The 17,372-nt window shown below is 33.9% G+C and overlaps 2 protein-coding genes across 2 annotated transcripts; both read right to left on the reverse strand.

Moving 5' to 3' along the window:
* Window positions 1–357: 357 nt before the first annotated feature.
* Window positions 358–3,512, reverse strand: LOC110724115 (receptor-like protein 12). The gene is made up of 2 exons (XM_021903510.1): window positions 459–3,512; window positions 358–372 (listed from the first exon to the last, which is right to left on the reverse strand). The coding sequence occupies exons 1-2, from the start codon at window positions 3,510–3,512 to the stop codon at window positions 358–360; spliced, it is 3,069 nt and encodes a 1,022-aa protein (XP_021759202.1).
* A 2,046-nt stretch (window positions 3,513–5,558) lies between these two features.
* On the reverse strand, window positions 5,559–14,299 carry LOC110724304 (probable inactive purple acid phosphatase 27). Its single transcript, XM_021903726.1, has 12 exons — window positions 13,396–14,299; window positions 11,975–12,066; window positions 11,696–11,765; window positions 11,479–11,601; window positions 11,289–11,381; window positions 10,472–10,601; window positions 8,884–8,965; window positions 8,671–8,803; window positions 7,339–7,544; window positions 6,923–7,048; window positions 6,274–6,583; window positions 5,559–6,036 (listed from the first exon to the last, which is right to left on the reverse strand). Exons 1-12 carry the CDS (start codon window positions 13,600–13,602, stop codon window positions 5,731–5,733), a joined length of 1,878 nt encoding a protein of 625 aa, XP_021759418.1. The 5' UTR covers window positions 13,603–14,299; the 3' UTR covers window positions 5,559–5,730.
* Window positions 14,300–17,372: the final 3,073 nt, after the last annotated feature.

The following is a 17,372-nucleotide window of genomic DNA, read 5'->3' on the forward strand; positions in this document are numbered from 1 at the left end:
GTTTGTTTTTGTTTCTTCCTGTTTTCGTTGTTTCTTTTTTGGGGCTTGCCCCTCTTTTTCACCAAAAAAAAAAAATAGCTAGCAAAATATTACATGATACTAGGATTATACATGAGAGTGATAAGACATAAGAAATATTTACAAGCTACTAGCAAACAAAACTATATAAAGCTCATACCATGCAAACTACTCTTTCATATTTAATTTTCTCTTCACTGTAATTTAAGTCCACAGATTTATATTCAAGATCAAATGAGAAATATATAAAACTCACATCATGCAAAACACTAGGGAAACCTCTATGAGCAATACTCTAGTCTCATAGGGTGCTATCTTATTCATATAGCTAGCAAAATATTACATGACATAAGACTGGATAATACACAAGATAGACATAAGCAAAATGTACTAGGTACTATGAAACAAAAAGGTATGAAGCTTTGTGTTGACCTCCTCACTCTTTTTTTCGGCCTCGTTGTCTTTCCAAAAGTCTCCATAAACCAATCATGATATCGATCAGCTACATATATCTTCCCAATGACATAGCCAATTATAAATCCACTTACACACCCCAACGATCTGATGATCCAATCAATCAGCTTAGTATCCTCTTCATCATTTGTTGCTTTTTGTGGAGGTGATGATGGAATGGAGTCTTTCTTGCATTTCTGAGACAATGGAGCTCCACACAATGCCAAGTTTCCAGCAAAAGAACTATTGTCAAAAGTATTAAATTGTTCTCCTTCAGGTATTGGTCCAACTAGACGATTGTGTGATACATTGAAGACCTCAAGAAAGTTAAGCACTATCAACTCCCTAGGGATCACTCCTGAAAGCTTGTTTTGAGAAAGGTCTAAGGACTCGAGGTCTTTAATGTTGGCTAGAAAAGATGGGATACCACCAACAAGATTATTGTTGGATAGATTTAGTGCTTGAAGTCCTCTAAGATTTCCAATTATCATAGGGATTCTACCAGTAAATTTATTGCTTGAGAAATCAATCATTCGCAATACAGTCAATATCTTTGTGTAAAACGTTTCACTCCCCTTATTTGTAATAGTGACAACGTAATTGTATTTCTCACCATAGAACCCATAGTCATTATACCCAATCCTAAAATAAAACCTAAAAAAAGAGTTGGATGAGTTTGACAACTTTTCAGTTGAAACTGTCATTGCAACCAAACTTTGAAGATAACTAGATGGTAAGTTACCAGATAGATAATTACATGACAAGTCAAATATACGCAAGTGATGAAAATCATGCACCGTTGGACTAAGAAATGGAGTTGTTATCTTCCCATGAAAATGGTTATGCCTCATGACAAGAACTTGCAACTTGGGAAGGCTTCTTAACCACAATGGAAAAGTGTCATTAATACGATTTCTTCCTATGTCAAGTACCTCAAGCAAAGTACAATTGACTAAGGACTTCGGGAGCTTTCCCTCAAATCGATTTTTGCTTAAATTGATCATTTTTAAATTGCATGATTTTGGAAACATTTGAGGAATGGAACCACTAAATTTATTGCCTTGCATGTTTAATACTTGCAATGAATCACTAAGCTGATGACTAATGCAACTTGGAATCTTGCCCATAAGATTGTTTTTAGATAAGTCAAGGTAAACCAAAGATGTAGCTTGACATATATTACTAGGAAGAACTCCATCAAATTGATTGTTTGAGACTTGATAAACTTGTGTCGAGCTTGGAGGAGTTGGAAGTTGCCCTCTTAACTTGTTGTCATTGAGATCCAGCATTTGCAAATTATACCATGGGATGAAAACTAAAGGTTGTTCAAAACCCGTTAAAAGATTATTCGAAAGGTTCAAGATCAAGAGATTCTCTCTAGTTGTGTTTACAAACCATTGTGGAATATCACCTTTGATTTTGTTCCCTGAGAGAGATAATACTTTTAGCTCACCTTGAGAATGTAGGAACTCTGGGAATTCAGTCAAGTTGCATGAATCAAGATCTAGAATCTCTAACTGTAATAGAGATGAATTGGTGTTTAGATCTCGAGGAAAGGTTAAGCTAACACCAGTCAACATTAAATTACGGAGATTTGGGAGTTTCAAAAATGAATCAAATTTGGCAACTGAGTCCCTAAATGACATTAATAATGTGCTAAGATTCACAAGTTTAGAAATCCAGGGTGGGATTGGACCTTGAAACTGATTACCATATAGCTCTAAGGTGTGTAATTGAGTTAGGTTTACAAACCAACTTGGTAGTGTGCCTGTTAACAAGTTTTTGCTAAGATCCAAAAAAGTGAGCCTAGTAGAGTTACACAAAGGTAAAATGTCATTGCCTAAATTCATTTGGCTAAGGCATAGCTGAGTGAGTGAGTTTAGCTTAGGCAACCAAGATTTCAATATTCTAGCATTCCCAACATTCGGCATGTCTGAAAGACTTAAGAAAGTAAGGCTCAATAAGTTCATGATAGAATCAGGAAGATCATTGCTGAAATAATTGCGGGCTAGGTTTAGAACGGTGAGATTTGTCAAATTACCTATTGAAGATGGAATTTTTCCATAGAATTCACTTTCTTGCAAGTCCAATTCAGTCAAAGAAACAAGATTTCCAAGCGTTGCTGGCAACTCTCCTGAAAATTTTGTTCCATCAACGTATAATATACGAAGAGGACTATTAGAATAAAATTCAGGAATATATCCTCCTAATTTAGGATTGAAAGTCAATGACACTACTTCAAGATTTGGTAAGTGGAAAATATTTGTTGGGAATTCACCCAACAAATTGCAGTAGTTCATTGAAATAGCCTTCAAAGAAGTTCTGTATCTTAACATGAGAGGTACCTCAGATGATACATCAACCCTATCTAGATAAAGATGGGTTAAACTACTCAAATTATAAACCAACTTCTTTAGACTCAAATCATTAAGTTTCAAATCTAACTCCTCATTGACAACCATAGGATTGCCATTAAAGGAAAGATCAAGAAGAGAAAGACGGGACAATGTCGAAATTGCTAATGGTATTTGGCCACTAAAAACTGACCTTGAGAGATTGAGATGTGTGAGCTTGTATAGACGACCAATGTCAGAGGGGATTTGAGAATAATTGAAGTTATTATAAGAAAGATCTAGCTCACGGAGATGACTAAGGCTGAAAAGGGTGGTGTTGTGAGGGAAGGTGCCGTAAAGGCAACTACTACTAAGGTCGAGGCCAATGACATGACCCGTCTTCTCATTGCACTTGACACCATCCCACCTACAACAATCACCACTTATAGTTGCATTTTCCAAATGATATGATTTATCATGCCATGATTTCACCTTTGGATATGCAAAAGCAACATGAGATGATTCAGGGCAATCAAGACTTAAGCTTTTCTTAAAATGAAGCAATGCAACCTTCTCATGATCATGGCACAATGGTTTCGATTGCTGCAAGGAAGGGAGATTAGAATTAGCAACTACTAGAAAATTGATAAAAGGTAATGGAAAATTTATGATTACTAGAAGCATGTATTTTAAGCATCCGAAACCCATTTTGATAAAATTGTATATCTGATTTTGTGAGTGAGGGATTTTTTTTTTACTGGTACATAACAACAGAGATGAGAGTAGCTTTTATAGCCATAGACGGTCACTTGGTTGAATGTACATATGGTGATCATGATACTTGAAGCTAAGGATCAAAAGTCTACTAACGGGAAAGACGGGGCTTAGCATTTGTCAAAAAATTAAACAATGATGATGACTTCTTTTTAGAGATGACAATAGTACAAGTTCGACATTTATTTACAAAGGAACTAGAATCGTAAATCCTCTAATCTTTTTTTGATTTCCACTAATATATATATTCAAAGAAAGTAACATCATTGACTAGGCTGCATCATTAGCTACTTTTGTTAAACATGCTTGTACATACTTCCCTCTGATTTAAAAATATAAACCTCAATCTTTCTGAAACAGTTTTTTCTATCCATATTTAAGGCAATAAAATTCCTTGTATATATCTAATCGCTTACAAAAGTTCGTTATGGGGTCAAACCTCTATGAGCCTCAACGTAGATCATCCCCGCTATTCTACTATAACTAGAGAGCAAAGATGATAGGTACTGCGATATTAGGCATCTTTTGCTTTGAACTAGTCAACGTTGTTTCATAATAGTTTTCCCAAGGCCAAAAATTTCCACAATTTAAATTAGCTAGTAATAACATCTTCTGAATCATCAAAAGAGACAAATGTTTAGAATGGGGTGAAGAATTTTTTAGCATCAATTCTTCAAGATAAATTGTTAGGAATAAGTTAAGACTATTCTAGTGCACGTATGAACGGAACTAAAACCATGGGTAGGCGGTAGCAAGCTCATCTCATAGAATATCATCTTATACATCAGCTAAATAATACACAATGCATAACTTTATATAATAAATAGAGTGGGGAGCTTGTAGCACACAACAATCTGCATTTAAAAATAAACAAAAAAAAAAAAAAAGGAAAATGTTTGATTAACAGCTGATGCTATCTCACTTATGCACAAAGCAAAAGCCGGTTGACTATAGAGAATTCATTTAACCGGTTTTGAAAAACACCAAGCGTTCCATGGAAATAATTGGAGTTACTATACCTTAATCGGAACGAATTTTCAAGGCCAACTTTGGATCCAATTCCACCAAACTCTTTGAAAATTTATGGAGTCTCCAAAAAATCAAGCAAATATGCAAAGTATGATCTCAACTTGACTTAGATTTGTCAAGCAACAACTCCAGTCCTTGCCCGTCTTGCTGCTTCTTAACGAGTTTTGGATTTGAGTGAATAATTATAGTTTTCCAACGACCGGGAATTTCCACAATCCAAATTAGCTAACGTCTTTGACAATTATAAGAGACAAAGGTGAAGAATGGGGCATTAATGACTATTTCAACAATGTCCAATCCTTGTCGATGAACAACTAGTGTTTAATCAAATAGGCAATGCAAAATGAATGATGTGTGTGGAATTTATGGTTTTATTCATTGACTAACGTACCAAGAAAAATTTGAAAATTTCATGGAAATTTCGATCAAGAAAAATTACAGTCATTACTCAATAGTGTAGTCAGCTTGAGCAACAGACCAAGTGATCAAAGATTGCTAAATTAAACTTTTTTTTTTAGCATTGCAACGTTGCTAATTGTACAATTTCCAAACACCTACAGTAAAATCAAGAACGATTTCCCATAGAAGACCCCCGAGACCAGTTTTACGTGTGTTTGTTGTGCAGGAAACCCTCGGCCTAGCATCATTTGGACCGAGTCAGCCTTCATCCACATCTTCAGACCTTCGGCAAGGTCCCATTGTTTTCACCCGAAACACATAAATATAAAAGGATATAGTACTAGTTTAAATTCTTAATAAACTTGGAATGCAAATCAAGTGACAAACTTGTAATTAATCGTTTAACGAGTTTTTCCCTTGATTTGCATATTTCGTTTACTAGTATCAAAATTGACAAGGACCTTGTGCTCATATAAAAGAAAATTAATTTATCACAGGTAGTGAGCCGTCAAGAGAAAAAAGGTTATGAGTTTTTTTAAAAAACTTTTTTTTATGTAACTGGTGTCTAAAAAATGCGCATTTGTGAAATCCAATTATATGAGTATATGACTATCAATATCCTTTAGGTATGCAATTAATTCTTCCTAGCTATACAAACAATAGTCCCTTTAAAATTTCTCAGTCATCCATTTTTTATATTGTATATATGTCAGTTTCTGAAAATTTAAGATGCCATGGAAGTTGATTCACAGCCATCAGGAACACAAGCCAAAACATCTCTATAATCTCTAGATATCGTAAAGGAATCATAGACATTGCCGTCTCTGCTCTTCTTGTACTCGAAAAGTAGAGATGAATGGTTGAATGCAGTTAACTTCACAAATCCGAAATCATAGTCCTTGTAGATACTCCAAGTAGTATTCACTTCACTGAATTCTGATAAGTGACTTCCTCCACCACCTGCAACGACGTGGATGGTTCCGTTTACAATGCCTGAGTAATGAGACTTCTCCGATTTTACACATTGATTCTGCATCAATCAAGCAGGGAGAAATATCAGATAACTATAAAGGATATGTTACAAGAACAATAACAGTGCCATTGTGCCACCAACAGTAAATATTTATGAGATAAGGATTTACTTCTTCAGTTCTTCTCATCCAACAGTTAATATTTCTTTCAATTTTATATGTTCCATGATTAAACCTTTCAATCATAGTTGGGTAAAAGATATTCAATGTACATGTGAAGGATATAAAACCCATACCTGGTATATTGGGCACGACCTTTCATAGTTATGTACATGTCCGTAAAATGCAATATCAACTTTGTACCTCTGCCATAGCTTTTGAAGGCTTTCTCTACCCATTGGCTCTTCAAACGAGCCCTGTAGCCCATACCATTTGTCCGATGAATAACCAAGAACACGATGAGCAGCAAAGATGAGCCAAGGTTGCTTCTGCCTATCTGCTGTTGAAAGGCAGTGCTCAATGAATTTGTACTGCTCAGTTCCCTCCTTCCAGTCATGCTCACTGTCTGCTATGCAGAAGCGGAACATTCCATAGTCTACCTTATACCTAATAAAATATCATCATGAGTTCGTGAAATTTATAGGAGAAATTATAATATGAAAAACGTTTAACTGTCAGACTCAGTACTGAGCCGAATCTGGCATGAATAATTGTTACACTTGTAGCTAGCATTGTAGGTGTAATTCTACGCATGCATCATACTGAGTGCCTTGAACAAGCCAACTCATTACAGATTGGGTAGAGAGATGAAAACTTCTACTTTCAAACTGAATGCCGTTTTCCAAAGCTAGTAAGGTGCAGGTTTCAAGTTACATGATAGCATACTTTGTCATAGTTATAATGAAAGATGCTGAAGCTAAATTGGAAACTTGGATAAAAATTTACCAGAACTTATCCCTGTTCTCTGCTGGAACATAATACATGGTTTGTGTTGGCACACCACATTCTCCACCTGAATCAGTTTTGCCATAGAATGATCCAGTATCTGGCCAATCACGTTCATGATTACCACTGAGAAAAAAAGACAATATGACATGTTAATTGAGGAAATGGTATGAAGATTGTGTAAATTCATGTAGTGTCCCTCAGAAATGTATGTCCGATGTGATGCATCTCCACTAGCAAAGGTTTTATATTGATAACCCTTAATTACCATCTAATGATTATAGATATGTGTGGTAACCAAGTTAGGAAAACAAAAAAGTTTCTAAGGGTACATTAGCTTAATCTAAAAGGGAAGGAAATGCTGCGAGAAAGTGTAATAATGCAGACAACAACGCTGAAGAGAAGGGCTTAAAGACCTTGCAACCATGTACGGAACAGCTGATGCAATAGGTTCCACCTGAGAGGTGAATTGGTCCCATTGTGAGAGATATCCATTTGCATATGATAAATCTCCTATATGAAATACTATATCAAAGTTTTTTTTATCTTTGATGAGTTGGTCTGTAGTGTTGAGTGATCCTGGCTGATAGTTACTGTATTCATTCGATCCATCACGCTCTGCCTGAATTAGGTAGGAGACATAAAAAAATGTAATGCCTTCACAAATTTAATATTAAAATTAAAAGCATAAAAAGTAAACAGAAATATTAACAAAAACGGGAAAAACAGCAAAACTTCAAGACTCGATTTTGATATGTTTCCTTGAGTAGCATTACAAAGCTGATAATTTCTTCAAGTGCTAAAAACAAGTAGCGATGAAGTATTGTACTCTATCCGTCTCTAAAAGTTCTTTCTATTTTGACTTTTGTTGTGAGACAATCTGTCAGAGCATGAGAACTTTTAAAGATGGAGGGGAGCAGAACATTCTAATAATGCCACTCTTCTCATGACAGTAAGACTAAAAAATCTTTAAAATCTAATTGAAAAAAGACACTAAAAAGATAGAGAGGACAAAAAAGCAGGTAGCACACACGAGCATGAATTGAGCCTATAGATTCATAGTGAAAAAACCATTTAGCTACAATTCTGTCACAACAAGTATTGTGTCAAAGTTCTCATCTGACATTAGTATATAATCAATCAAGGTCATCAAGATTACAGGAATCATGAATGCTACATGCAAAATTATTCTAATTTGAAAGTCACTGTATGCAAGCCCAGCTGCAAAACACTTTGCCTCCCTTAACAATGGAATTAACTGAATAAAAGAATGAATCAGGGTCATTAAGAATAAAGTCAGTACGTAAGTGTAGAGTATGTTTACTTAAATCTTATTGACTTATTCACCTACGCAGCTATAACTAATACTTTGTATATCATGGGAAGCCTATTTAGGGCAATAGGTAAAAGCATGGGATGGTGTGGGCGGGTGTTATGCAAATATATGTCAAACCATGAGTACATATGAACCACTTTTCCAAAAATATTTATTGGTTGAGAAAGATCACAAAAAAGAAAGCTGTTATAGATAACTTACTGTGAAGGCCTAGTTTAATTGAAATAGAGTACATAGCATTACTGTTTGAAGAACAGTGCTTTTGCTAAACCATTATGGATGTAATTTATTAAGTGAAATATAGCATTCAGCTGGACAGCTGATCATTAAAGCATAAAAATATGAGAACATACTGGGAGTATGAACTCCTTGGGAAGAAATCAATGTCCCAGTTAGTGCAAAATGGACATACCTTCCCCATGTCGCCAAATACTATAACACGTTGCAATGAGTCTTGCCCAGGAGAAGGAGGAGCTTTGAATGAATATGTCTTACTCCAAACATATGAACCATTGGACAAGATATGGCCCATCCTGTACATGTATCTGAAGAATAATAGCCACAAGTATAAGGACCAAAGTCATGGATTAGATAATTATATCAAGTAAGATTCTTAGATGCTTACAGTTGATTTGGCCACAAATCCTTCAGGAAACTTGTATGTATAAAGCCCGGATGGCGCCAACCAACTGTCCTTGCAGGCGCACCTACAAGCAAGTTAAGTACAATAAGAAAAAAGCGTTGCCATTACAAGTGACACATAGGTTTATTGTTTAATTAAATAAAGGAAAAACTTAAACCATTTTAATCTAGGTTTGAAAATCACTAAGATCCAGATTGAAGTTTAAGGGAACTTGCAATATTGTACAATGTAAGCTTAGTGAACAGCAAGTGATAGATCTTCAGAATGCTCAGGATTCTCCATTCAGAAGATGTCAAACAAACTTGGGAATTTGATCCTAAGGCTGTCGGGATTAAATTCAATAATGCTGCCTTCAGAGAATATTTGTAACTTGATAAACAGTCCAGAATATGCTGCTAGAAGCAATAAGTTGATTCAATGGACAATGAACTGCAATCTTATGTGCAATTTAGTTCAGAGAGAAGCTATATCTGCTCATTCTTTGCAAATAGTCATTATGATGGGCACTCATGTGTACTTTGTTGAAAGCACTAAGCATCAACATTTATAGTGGTTCCCTTCAAGCACAACTCAGAAAGCTGGTCAATCCATTTTGATATTTGACCTCAAACCATTTCCTAGATAAGCTTGGTGTATAGTTATTTTCATCAGATTATAATCAATTTTGGAAAGAAAGTGAATCAAATTTCTTAGTAGGAAGTAAGAGAATAGAAAATGTTTTTGATGTGACGGATTATAAACCTTCAGAGATTAGCAAAGCAATTTATGTTGAAACTTTCCATCCGTGTCAAGATAAAAAATCATAGAAAGCAAGGAAATATGTGATCCCAAAGGTTAGTTAACCAGCTCAAACAATGTTTGAATCATGATATGCCACCTCAGTGGTACAATGCATTTTGAACGGAAGCCTCCTCATCAATAAAAATCAATCATGAGCCCAATGTTATGGATAGTGTTTACACACATTACATGTTGCAGTCCTCCATATCAGAGCACACTGTGTAATGCCGGTCACTTTTAAGGTAGTATAAAAGTCCTTTAGAGAGTGCCAAGATAAGCATCTAATTTGGTCATTCACATCCAGTAAAAGGGACTTATAATGTATGGAGTTTTTCTTCTTGGGATTGATTTTTAAGAAACTGAAGAGGAGGAGGGGGGGGGGGGGCAGCAGGAGATAGAAAGAGGAAAGAAACAGGTAGAAGAAAGTTGAGAGGGAGAGGGAAACAGCCAAACAGGTAGACAGAACAAGGAAACATTCCTTGGTGAGGCATGACAAGGTTCATTTAAGTGCAAAGATCAAATATTCAATTTGAAGGCAATGAAGTTCATCCAAGTCATGCTTCTTGATAAGAGGTTAAGATGCTCATTTCCAGATCGTAAGAAGGGAGGAAAGAGGATGTTTGTACAGTTAGATAATAATTGGGTCTGAAATCTAAACAAAGAATAGAGTAATGGAGCTGTGCACTTGAAAGTATACTGACACTTATGATTATCAGAATCACAACATGACAGTAGTTCAGCAATTAAACCTTTTTTTTGTTTTTTTGAGGAATCAGCAATCAAACCTTACCACATAAGGTGTTGCGCGTATATGTCAATGTTCCAGCTGGTGCTCGCTTTGGACTTGAGTCTAGAGGGCCCCACTGGACAAAAGGAACAGCCTCATCCATATTGTAGCCACTTGTCCAGCTTACAGTCATCTGCAGCACAAAGATTATACTTGTATTTATACATGAGACATTCACATCCAGAGAGAAAGTTCATTTCTCAATTCAACTAAAAAGAATGTAATGTGCTGGTGATGTTAATGCATTGCAACCAAACACCACTTTATATAAATGGCAAACATGACCTCAAATACAACAACAACAAAGACTTAGTCCCAAAATGATTTAGGTCGGCTAACTGAATCGTCATAAGGAACTGTATGATATACAGAAAGGGACATAACAAGATAACCAGAGTAACCCCAAATAACAGTAAAAAACTACAGCTGTTTAAATGAAAGTCAGCATGTCAACCAAAGTGCTGTATCATATTGCCTAGAGAAAAGAAAGAATAAGATCATACCCTCCATTACAATAAAATTGTTAACCCCTACGAGTAGTTTTCAAATTGTGTGAATGTTTGCTTTCCATAAGTCTGTTTATTAACCATTAATTTACAAATTTTTGTAATAGTATCATTATACTTGAGGCCTTGAGGGGCAGCCAATTTGTACTGGTACCTTACAATGTTGGTATAATTAATGCTTTAAATATCCCAACTCTATTTTTAGAAGCTGTTAAATAAAGAAACACCTAAAATGGAATGAGATGACTATTCTGGAAAATTGCAATGCTTAAGAATAATTGTTACACTGTGGCTTATGAGGACAACAGACTTACCTCATCCCATGACTTCCCTATAGCAAGACGTGGATAAAGTGGTGCTTTAGGGTTTGCAAATGTTACAGAATTTGAAACTGCCACCAGTTTGGGCTGCAGAGAAAAAGTATATCAGAGGCACTGATGAAGTGATACACAATAATGAGAACAGTAATTATTATAGATATCCAAATAAAGTAATTCCACTTACATTGGACAAGCCGCCTGAAAACAAAGCAAATGAGAAATCAGCACGTTGATTGATCAGCTGGAAACGCAGATTGGCTTTTCCATTGTTTGTGTAATCTGAGTTGGAGGTGTTTGCAAACATGTACTGAAATAATAAATTTAGTTCATAGCCAATCCAAGTGTGTTCATGAAGAAAATACATTTAGTTGAACAAAACAGCTTCTTTGCAGTATATTTACCTTTATTGGTGCTGAGCATAAATATGGTTTTTGATCTTTCAAATCAGTTTCTGAATAACAGGTTGATGAGCTTCAGAAGCAAGTAAGTTGTTAATTAGGATATTGTCCTTAAATTAAACAGCTTTGACCAAAAAAGTAAAAACTCGGTAGTGTATCAACAAAATTGAGGACATCATTCATGAGATGTGGCCAGAGTAAAGAAGAAATCATGCTGAAAACCGATAGTTTAACAAACATAACCAACAATATAGTCAGTATAAAGGCAGCAAGAGAGCATACTTGAACTTTGCAGGAGAGAAAACTCCAATCCAATCATCTGAAGACGGGTTTGGGGCCTGAAGGGTTACGTCCACCCATTCAGTGTCTTCACCCTACAATCAATAAACATATAACTAATGAATTTATGGCACATGAAACTAAACTGATGGAACCACTTCATAGCTTGAGAAGCTTATAGACTGATAAGTCTCAAAGTCCAACATTTTCACAAGTTTTAGGTCTCCTTTATTTCTTTCTCAATCTATAACTATAATTTCCAAATGTCCATGCATCGTCCATGAAATCTAAGCTTGGTAATGGATAATGCAATACAGGGCAGTCAATTTCTGAATGATGCAAATATATTAGATTCATTGTCATGCACTTTATAACACTTGATCACCTCTATGATAGCAGCACTATTGTTCTTTTCAATGAGCAAATTTTGTTTTAGGATGTATTATTTCCTACAGCTTAGATAGTATTCGAGCAAAAACAACTGTTCTCTGATAATGGCAATTCTTTATTCAATGCCACTATTTAACACCATTCAAACAATACTTCTATTATGGGATAAATCCAAAATAATCATAAAGTGAGAGTAATTCGACAAGATAGGTGAAACTTGGAATAAATCTAGTCAAATTTTCTTAACCATTGCTAGCTTGATCTGACTCTTCATTTTACCTACAGATACAGTGTTAGATTGTAGACACTAGCACATGCTTTTTCTTTTGTTTTTTTTTTTTTTTTTTTTTATCTCCTATGTGGTCGCGACTGCAGTAACAGTCACAGAACCACTTTTGTGAGCAATGCAGATGGTTTGCAGCCTAATTTATTGGTCATGGTAAACTCTAAACCTTTATATTGTGATCATGATGCGGTGAAGCAGCCAAGATTTAATATGTTTTAGTAATATAAACACTTGACACAAAGTTTGATACTGGGACACATAGTTACTTGACACAAAGTTTGATACTGGGACACATAGTTACACAAGAACCGAGTTCAGATAACAAATATCTATATTCCCAATGGAATAGTTCATCTGTGAGCCAAGTCAGCAAAATGCAGCCACATAGGGTTTGCTTAACAACTTTTGAAGGTAGTTTAGACAATTCAGCCAAAGTAAACAGCATAAATAAAGTACTTTAGTCTCTATAATCATTCAATTACAGGATGTCTTAGTTTTCATATTATTTTGTATAACAAACATTTTTTTAATAATAAAAAAGACGTTATCATTATTTCACCACTTTATTAGTCTTATAATATAATCAATAGAAAAATTGATAACAAAGTTGTCAACTTTAAACCGTTTATTTTAAAAGAGACGATAATCTTTCAGTAAAATTAACCATATGATTCATACTCCACATCAATATATCTCAAAAGTTTAATTAAAAAAAAAAAAAAGTATAATTAAAATATTAAAATAGTACCTTTAAACCCAGAAGAATCGGAGCAGCATTAATGGAGGCATGTGGATTAATAGCAAGAATAGTACTCAAAATATTAATTTTTGAAAGTGGTTGTTCACCAGAATCGGGTCTATGACCGGATCCAAGATAAACCCATGAATTCAAAATTATGAAAAGCTTCAAAATTAAAATACCCATCTTCATTTTTAACATTGAAATAGTATTCATTAGTTGAATTTATTACTCTTATTTTTATAGAAATATATCTTTTATTTTATTTGACAGAGGATTAAATATATCGTAAAGAGGGTTTTATGCTGAGATTAGAATTCTTTTGGTGATGACTGATGAGATAGAATTTGACTAAGAATCAAATAATCAAATTTCAGTTAAACTTTCATGAGCAGATAAACTTGCTTTTTTATTTTATTTTATTTTTTGAGGTGGGCTTTTCTTCTTTTATAGTGCTTTTAATTTTTATTAGAGTTCTTCCTTTGGGGAAAAGGGTAGAAATCGGTAAATGTGATCTCATTATTAAAATTTGATACTCTATTTCACTTGATCATCTCTATGATATTAACACTATTGCTTTTTTTTTTTTTTTTTTTTTTTTTTTTTTTTTTTTTTTTTTTTTTAAACACTATTGCTCTTTTCAATCAGTAAATTTGTTTTTGGCCTTTAGGGTATTATATAATTGTATTTCCTACGGCTTACAAAAGTAGTTCAGACAAAAACAAGAATTCTCTGATAACGGTAATTCTTTATTCAATGCTACTATATAACAGTAATAACACCATTTAAAGAATACCTCATCCAGATCATGGATCGATCCTAAATAGTCATAAAGTGAGAATAATTTGACAAGACATGTTAAACTTGAAATAGTTTTTGTCAAATTCCCTCATTGATTTCTACCAGTGTTAAGTCCTAGACACTAGCACATGGTTCTAATCTCAGATGCAGTAACAGTCACAGAACCATTGAACCAATTTTGTGGGCAATGGAGATGGTTTCCGGCTTAATAAATTTGTCACAGTTAGCTCATTCTTTACAATGCGATTGCAATGCAGTAAGCAGCTAAGATTTACGAGTAATATGCTCTAGCATGGATATTAACACTTGACACAAAATATATACTTTTTCTCTACTATATACACAAGACACCGAGGCCAATAATAAAATTCTCTACCATATCTATACTAATTCGGACTCTTCATTTCACCTCACGTCAGGCCCGACCCTGCCCGACCCTTACTCTGAACGGTCGATGTTGTTACCTACACCCCTTTAGGCATCATTGCCTACCCCTACAGTAAATTACCATAATACCTATAAGGCTATAACCCCTTCCCCGTTAGTTTCCTACATTTTCTCTCTCCTCTTATAAATCAGTTTTCTTCAAAAATTTACTAACATTTGAAATTTCTCCCTTCTCATAATTTTACCACTTTCTCTCTCCTCATAATTTTATTTACCACTCTCTCTTCTAAACTACCACAATCTTCTAAATATTTCTTGAAAAATAAATCAAAATACTCTTAGGTCTCTACTTGTAAAAGAAAAATCAAGAAATCGAAGAAAATTTCTCCAAAAGAATGACCATCAATCAAATTTAAGTTGATGATTTTGTTTATTTTTCGAAAAAAATATCAAACCCTAACTTCTTATTTGCCTTATTTTTCAATAATATGAAATTTCAATAGTAGTAGTTCATGATTTCTTATAATTTTACTTGGTAATAATGATTTCTTAGTATTATAGTATAATTGGACCTGGCAATCCTGACCTAGATCCGATGACCCGACCCATGACCCGATATCACCCCGAAACCAGTTACCCAAATTGACTCAAAACCCGAATTAACCCGACCCGACCCATACTCGACTTGAAGTGGAACTGACCCGACCTTGACCCGAAACCCGAAATAAACCAACTCGAAACGACCCGACCCGAGATGACCCGATCCAAAGTGGACCCGAGACCTGAAACAACCCGACCCAAAGTTGACCCGAGACCTAAAGTTGACCCGACCCGAAAATGACCCGACCTTTAACTTCTTTTAGTAAATAATTTATAAAAAGTTTATATTAGGAAATTATACATTAAAATAGGCCCAACAACATCTTACATGACTACATTGACTTTCATATAATAGCTACAAAAGATGGTCAAAGTGAGATGTGTGAATAATGTAAAATGTCAAATCGTTAAGAGTAATTTGGGACGGATGAGTATAAGAATAATTCAAAGAAATTATTAAAACAATGACAATGATAATAAGAGTACGTATTAAAACTAAGATCAATCAGTGAGTGAGGTATAACTCAATTAGTTAAAGCATCCCTCTTAGTTTTAGGAGATCCTGAAAGTGATTCTTAGTCTAAAGTTCTTAACACACACACACACACACAAAAAGGTTAATAAAAGCCAACCAATTACTATAATCCATAAAAAAAATAGCCTTAATAAATATAGTGAGTTTTCGTCAATAAATAAATAAATAAATATATGTACAGAGTTGAATTTAACCCAATGAATCACCAGAATATGACTCGACTAGAAGTTGACCCGATAATTGACCTGATCCGAACTGACCCGGCCCGAAAATTGACCTGACCCAAACTAACCCGACCCAAACTTTACCCAACCCGAACTTGACCCAAAGTATTGACCCGATACCCGACCCGACCCGATTAACAGTGGACCCGAAATCAAACTGAAACCCGAAATGACCCGACCTGACCCAAACTAGACCTGATAATCTTTTGACCCGAACTTGACCCGACCCGAACCGACCCAACCCATACCCGACCCGAGTGACCCATTTGTCGGGTCTAAGTATAATGATGTTTTATATACTCTATTTTAAGTTGATTTAACTTGTTGTGTGTTATTAGCCTATATAATGAATAATTTAATTTATTTCGTAAAATTATAGAAATTAAATTTAGTAATGGATTTTCTTTTAATGAAGGTTCATTTATATACTAGTATATGATCATTTACTTATTAATAAATAATCATTAGAATTCTTCACATATCTAATAAGAATTTCAATTAGAGTTTGTAGTTTTAATGGAAGTGATTCTTATTATAATAATTATATTATGTTACAAGAATTTTGCATAATTATATTATAATTTAATTAAAATTGTTATTCGGTGAAATTTGGCTAGTACATTTATTCTATCTTAAATTTTCATTTTAGATGGACTTTATGTTCATTTCTAGAAGAATTAATACTCAAATTATTACTGCAAAAAAAAAATAAAATAATAATAATAAATTTATAATAACTAAAATTAAAGACAAACTATCAATTTAATTTATGAAATTAAAGCATCAATTTTTATTTAATATTATTTATTTTGTTACTAAAAAGTGTTATTTGACTAATTTTGGCTAGTATCTATCATAAATGTTCCTTTTAGATGAAAAAAAATCATTTTAAATGCAGTCCATATTCATTCAGGGTCATTTTTCATATTAATTTATGTTCATTTAAATTTGATACATGTTCATTTTCTTTGCATTACATATTCATTATCATATGGAAAGATGTTCATTTGCATAATACAATATTTATTTTTATATCAAAGCATATTCATTAGTTTTATACTTTTTCATTCTCATATTAAAAGATATTTGTTTCAATTTTTAATACTTGTTTGCTATCATATATTGAAAATGCTTAATTAATTTTTTTTTTATTTGTTCATTCTCCTATTGAAGATGTTCATTTGACTTTCGGTGTATGTTCATTTTTATGTTGAAAGATATTCATTTAGATATTATATTTGTTCATTTTCTAGCAATGTGTTCAAATTTGTTTTTGTAAATGATTTAATTGTCAATTTGTCATATTTTGTTTAATGGAAGTGATTTAAATGTTCATTTAGAATACAATACATGTTCATTTAGATTTTATATATTTTCATTCTCATATATTGAAAGATTTTTACATCTTTATAGTGTGTTCATTTCTGAATTCTAATTGT

Source organism: Chenopodium quinoa, unplaced genomic scaffold (genome assembly GCF_001683475.1).
Source record: "Chenopodium quinoa cultivar QQ74 unplaced genomic scaffold, ASM168347v1, whole genome shotgun sequence".
NCBI lineage: Eukaryota > Viridiplantae > Streptophyta > Magnoliopsida > Caryophyllales > Amaranthaceae > Chenopodium > Chenopodium quinoa.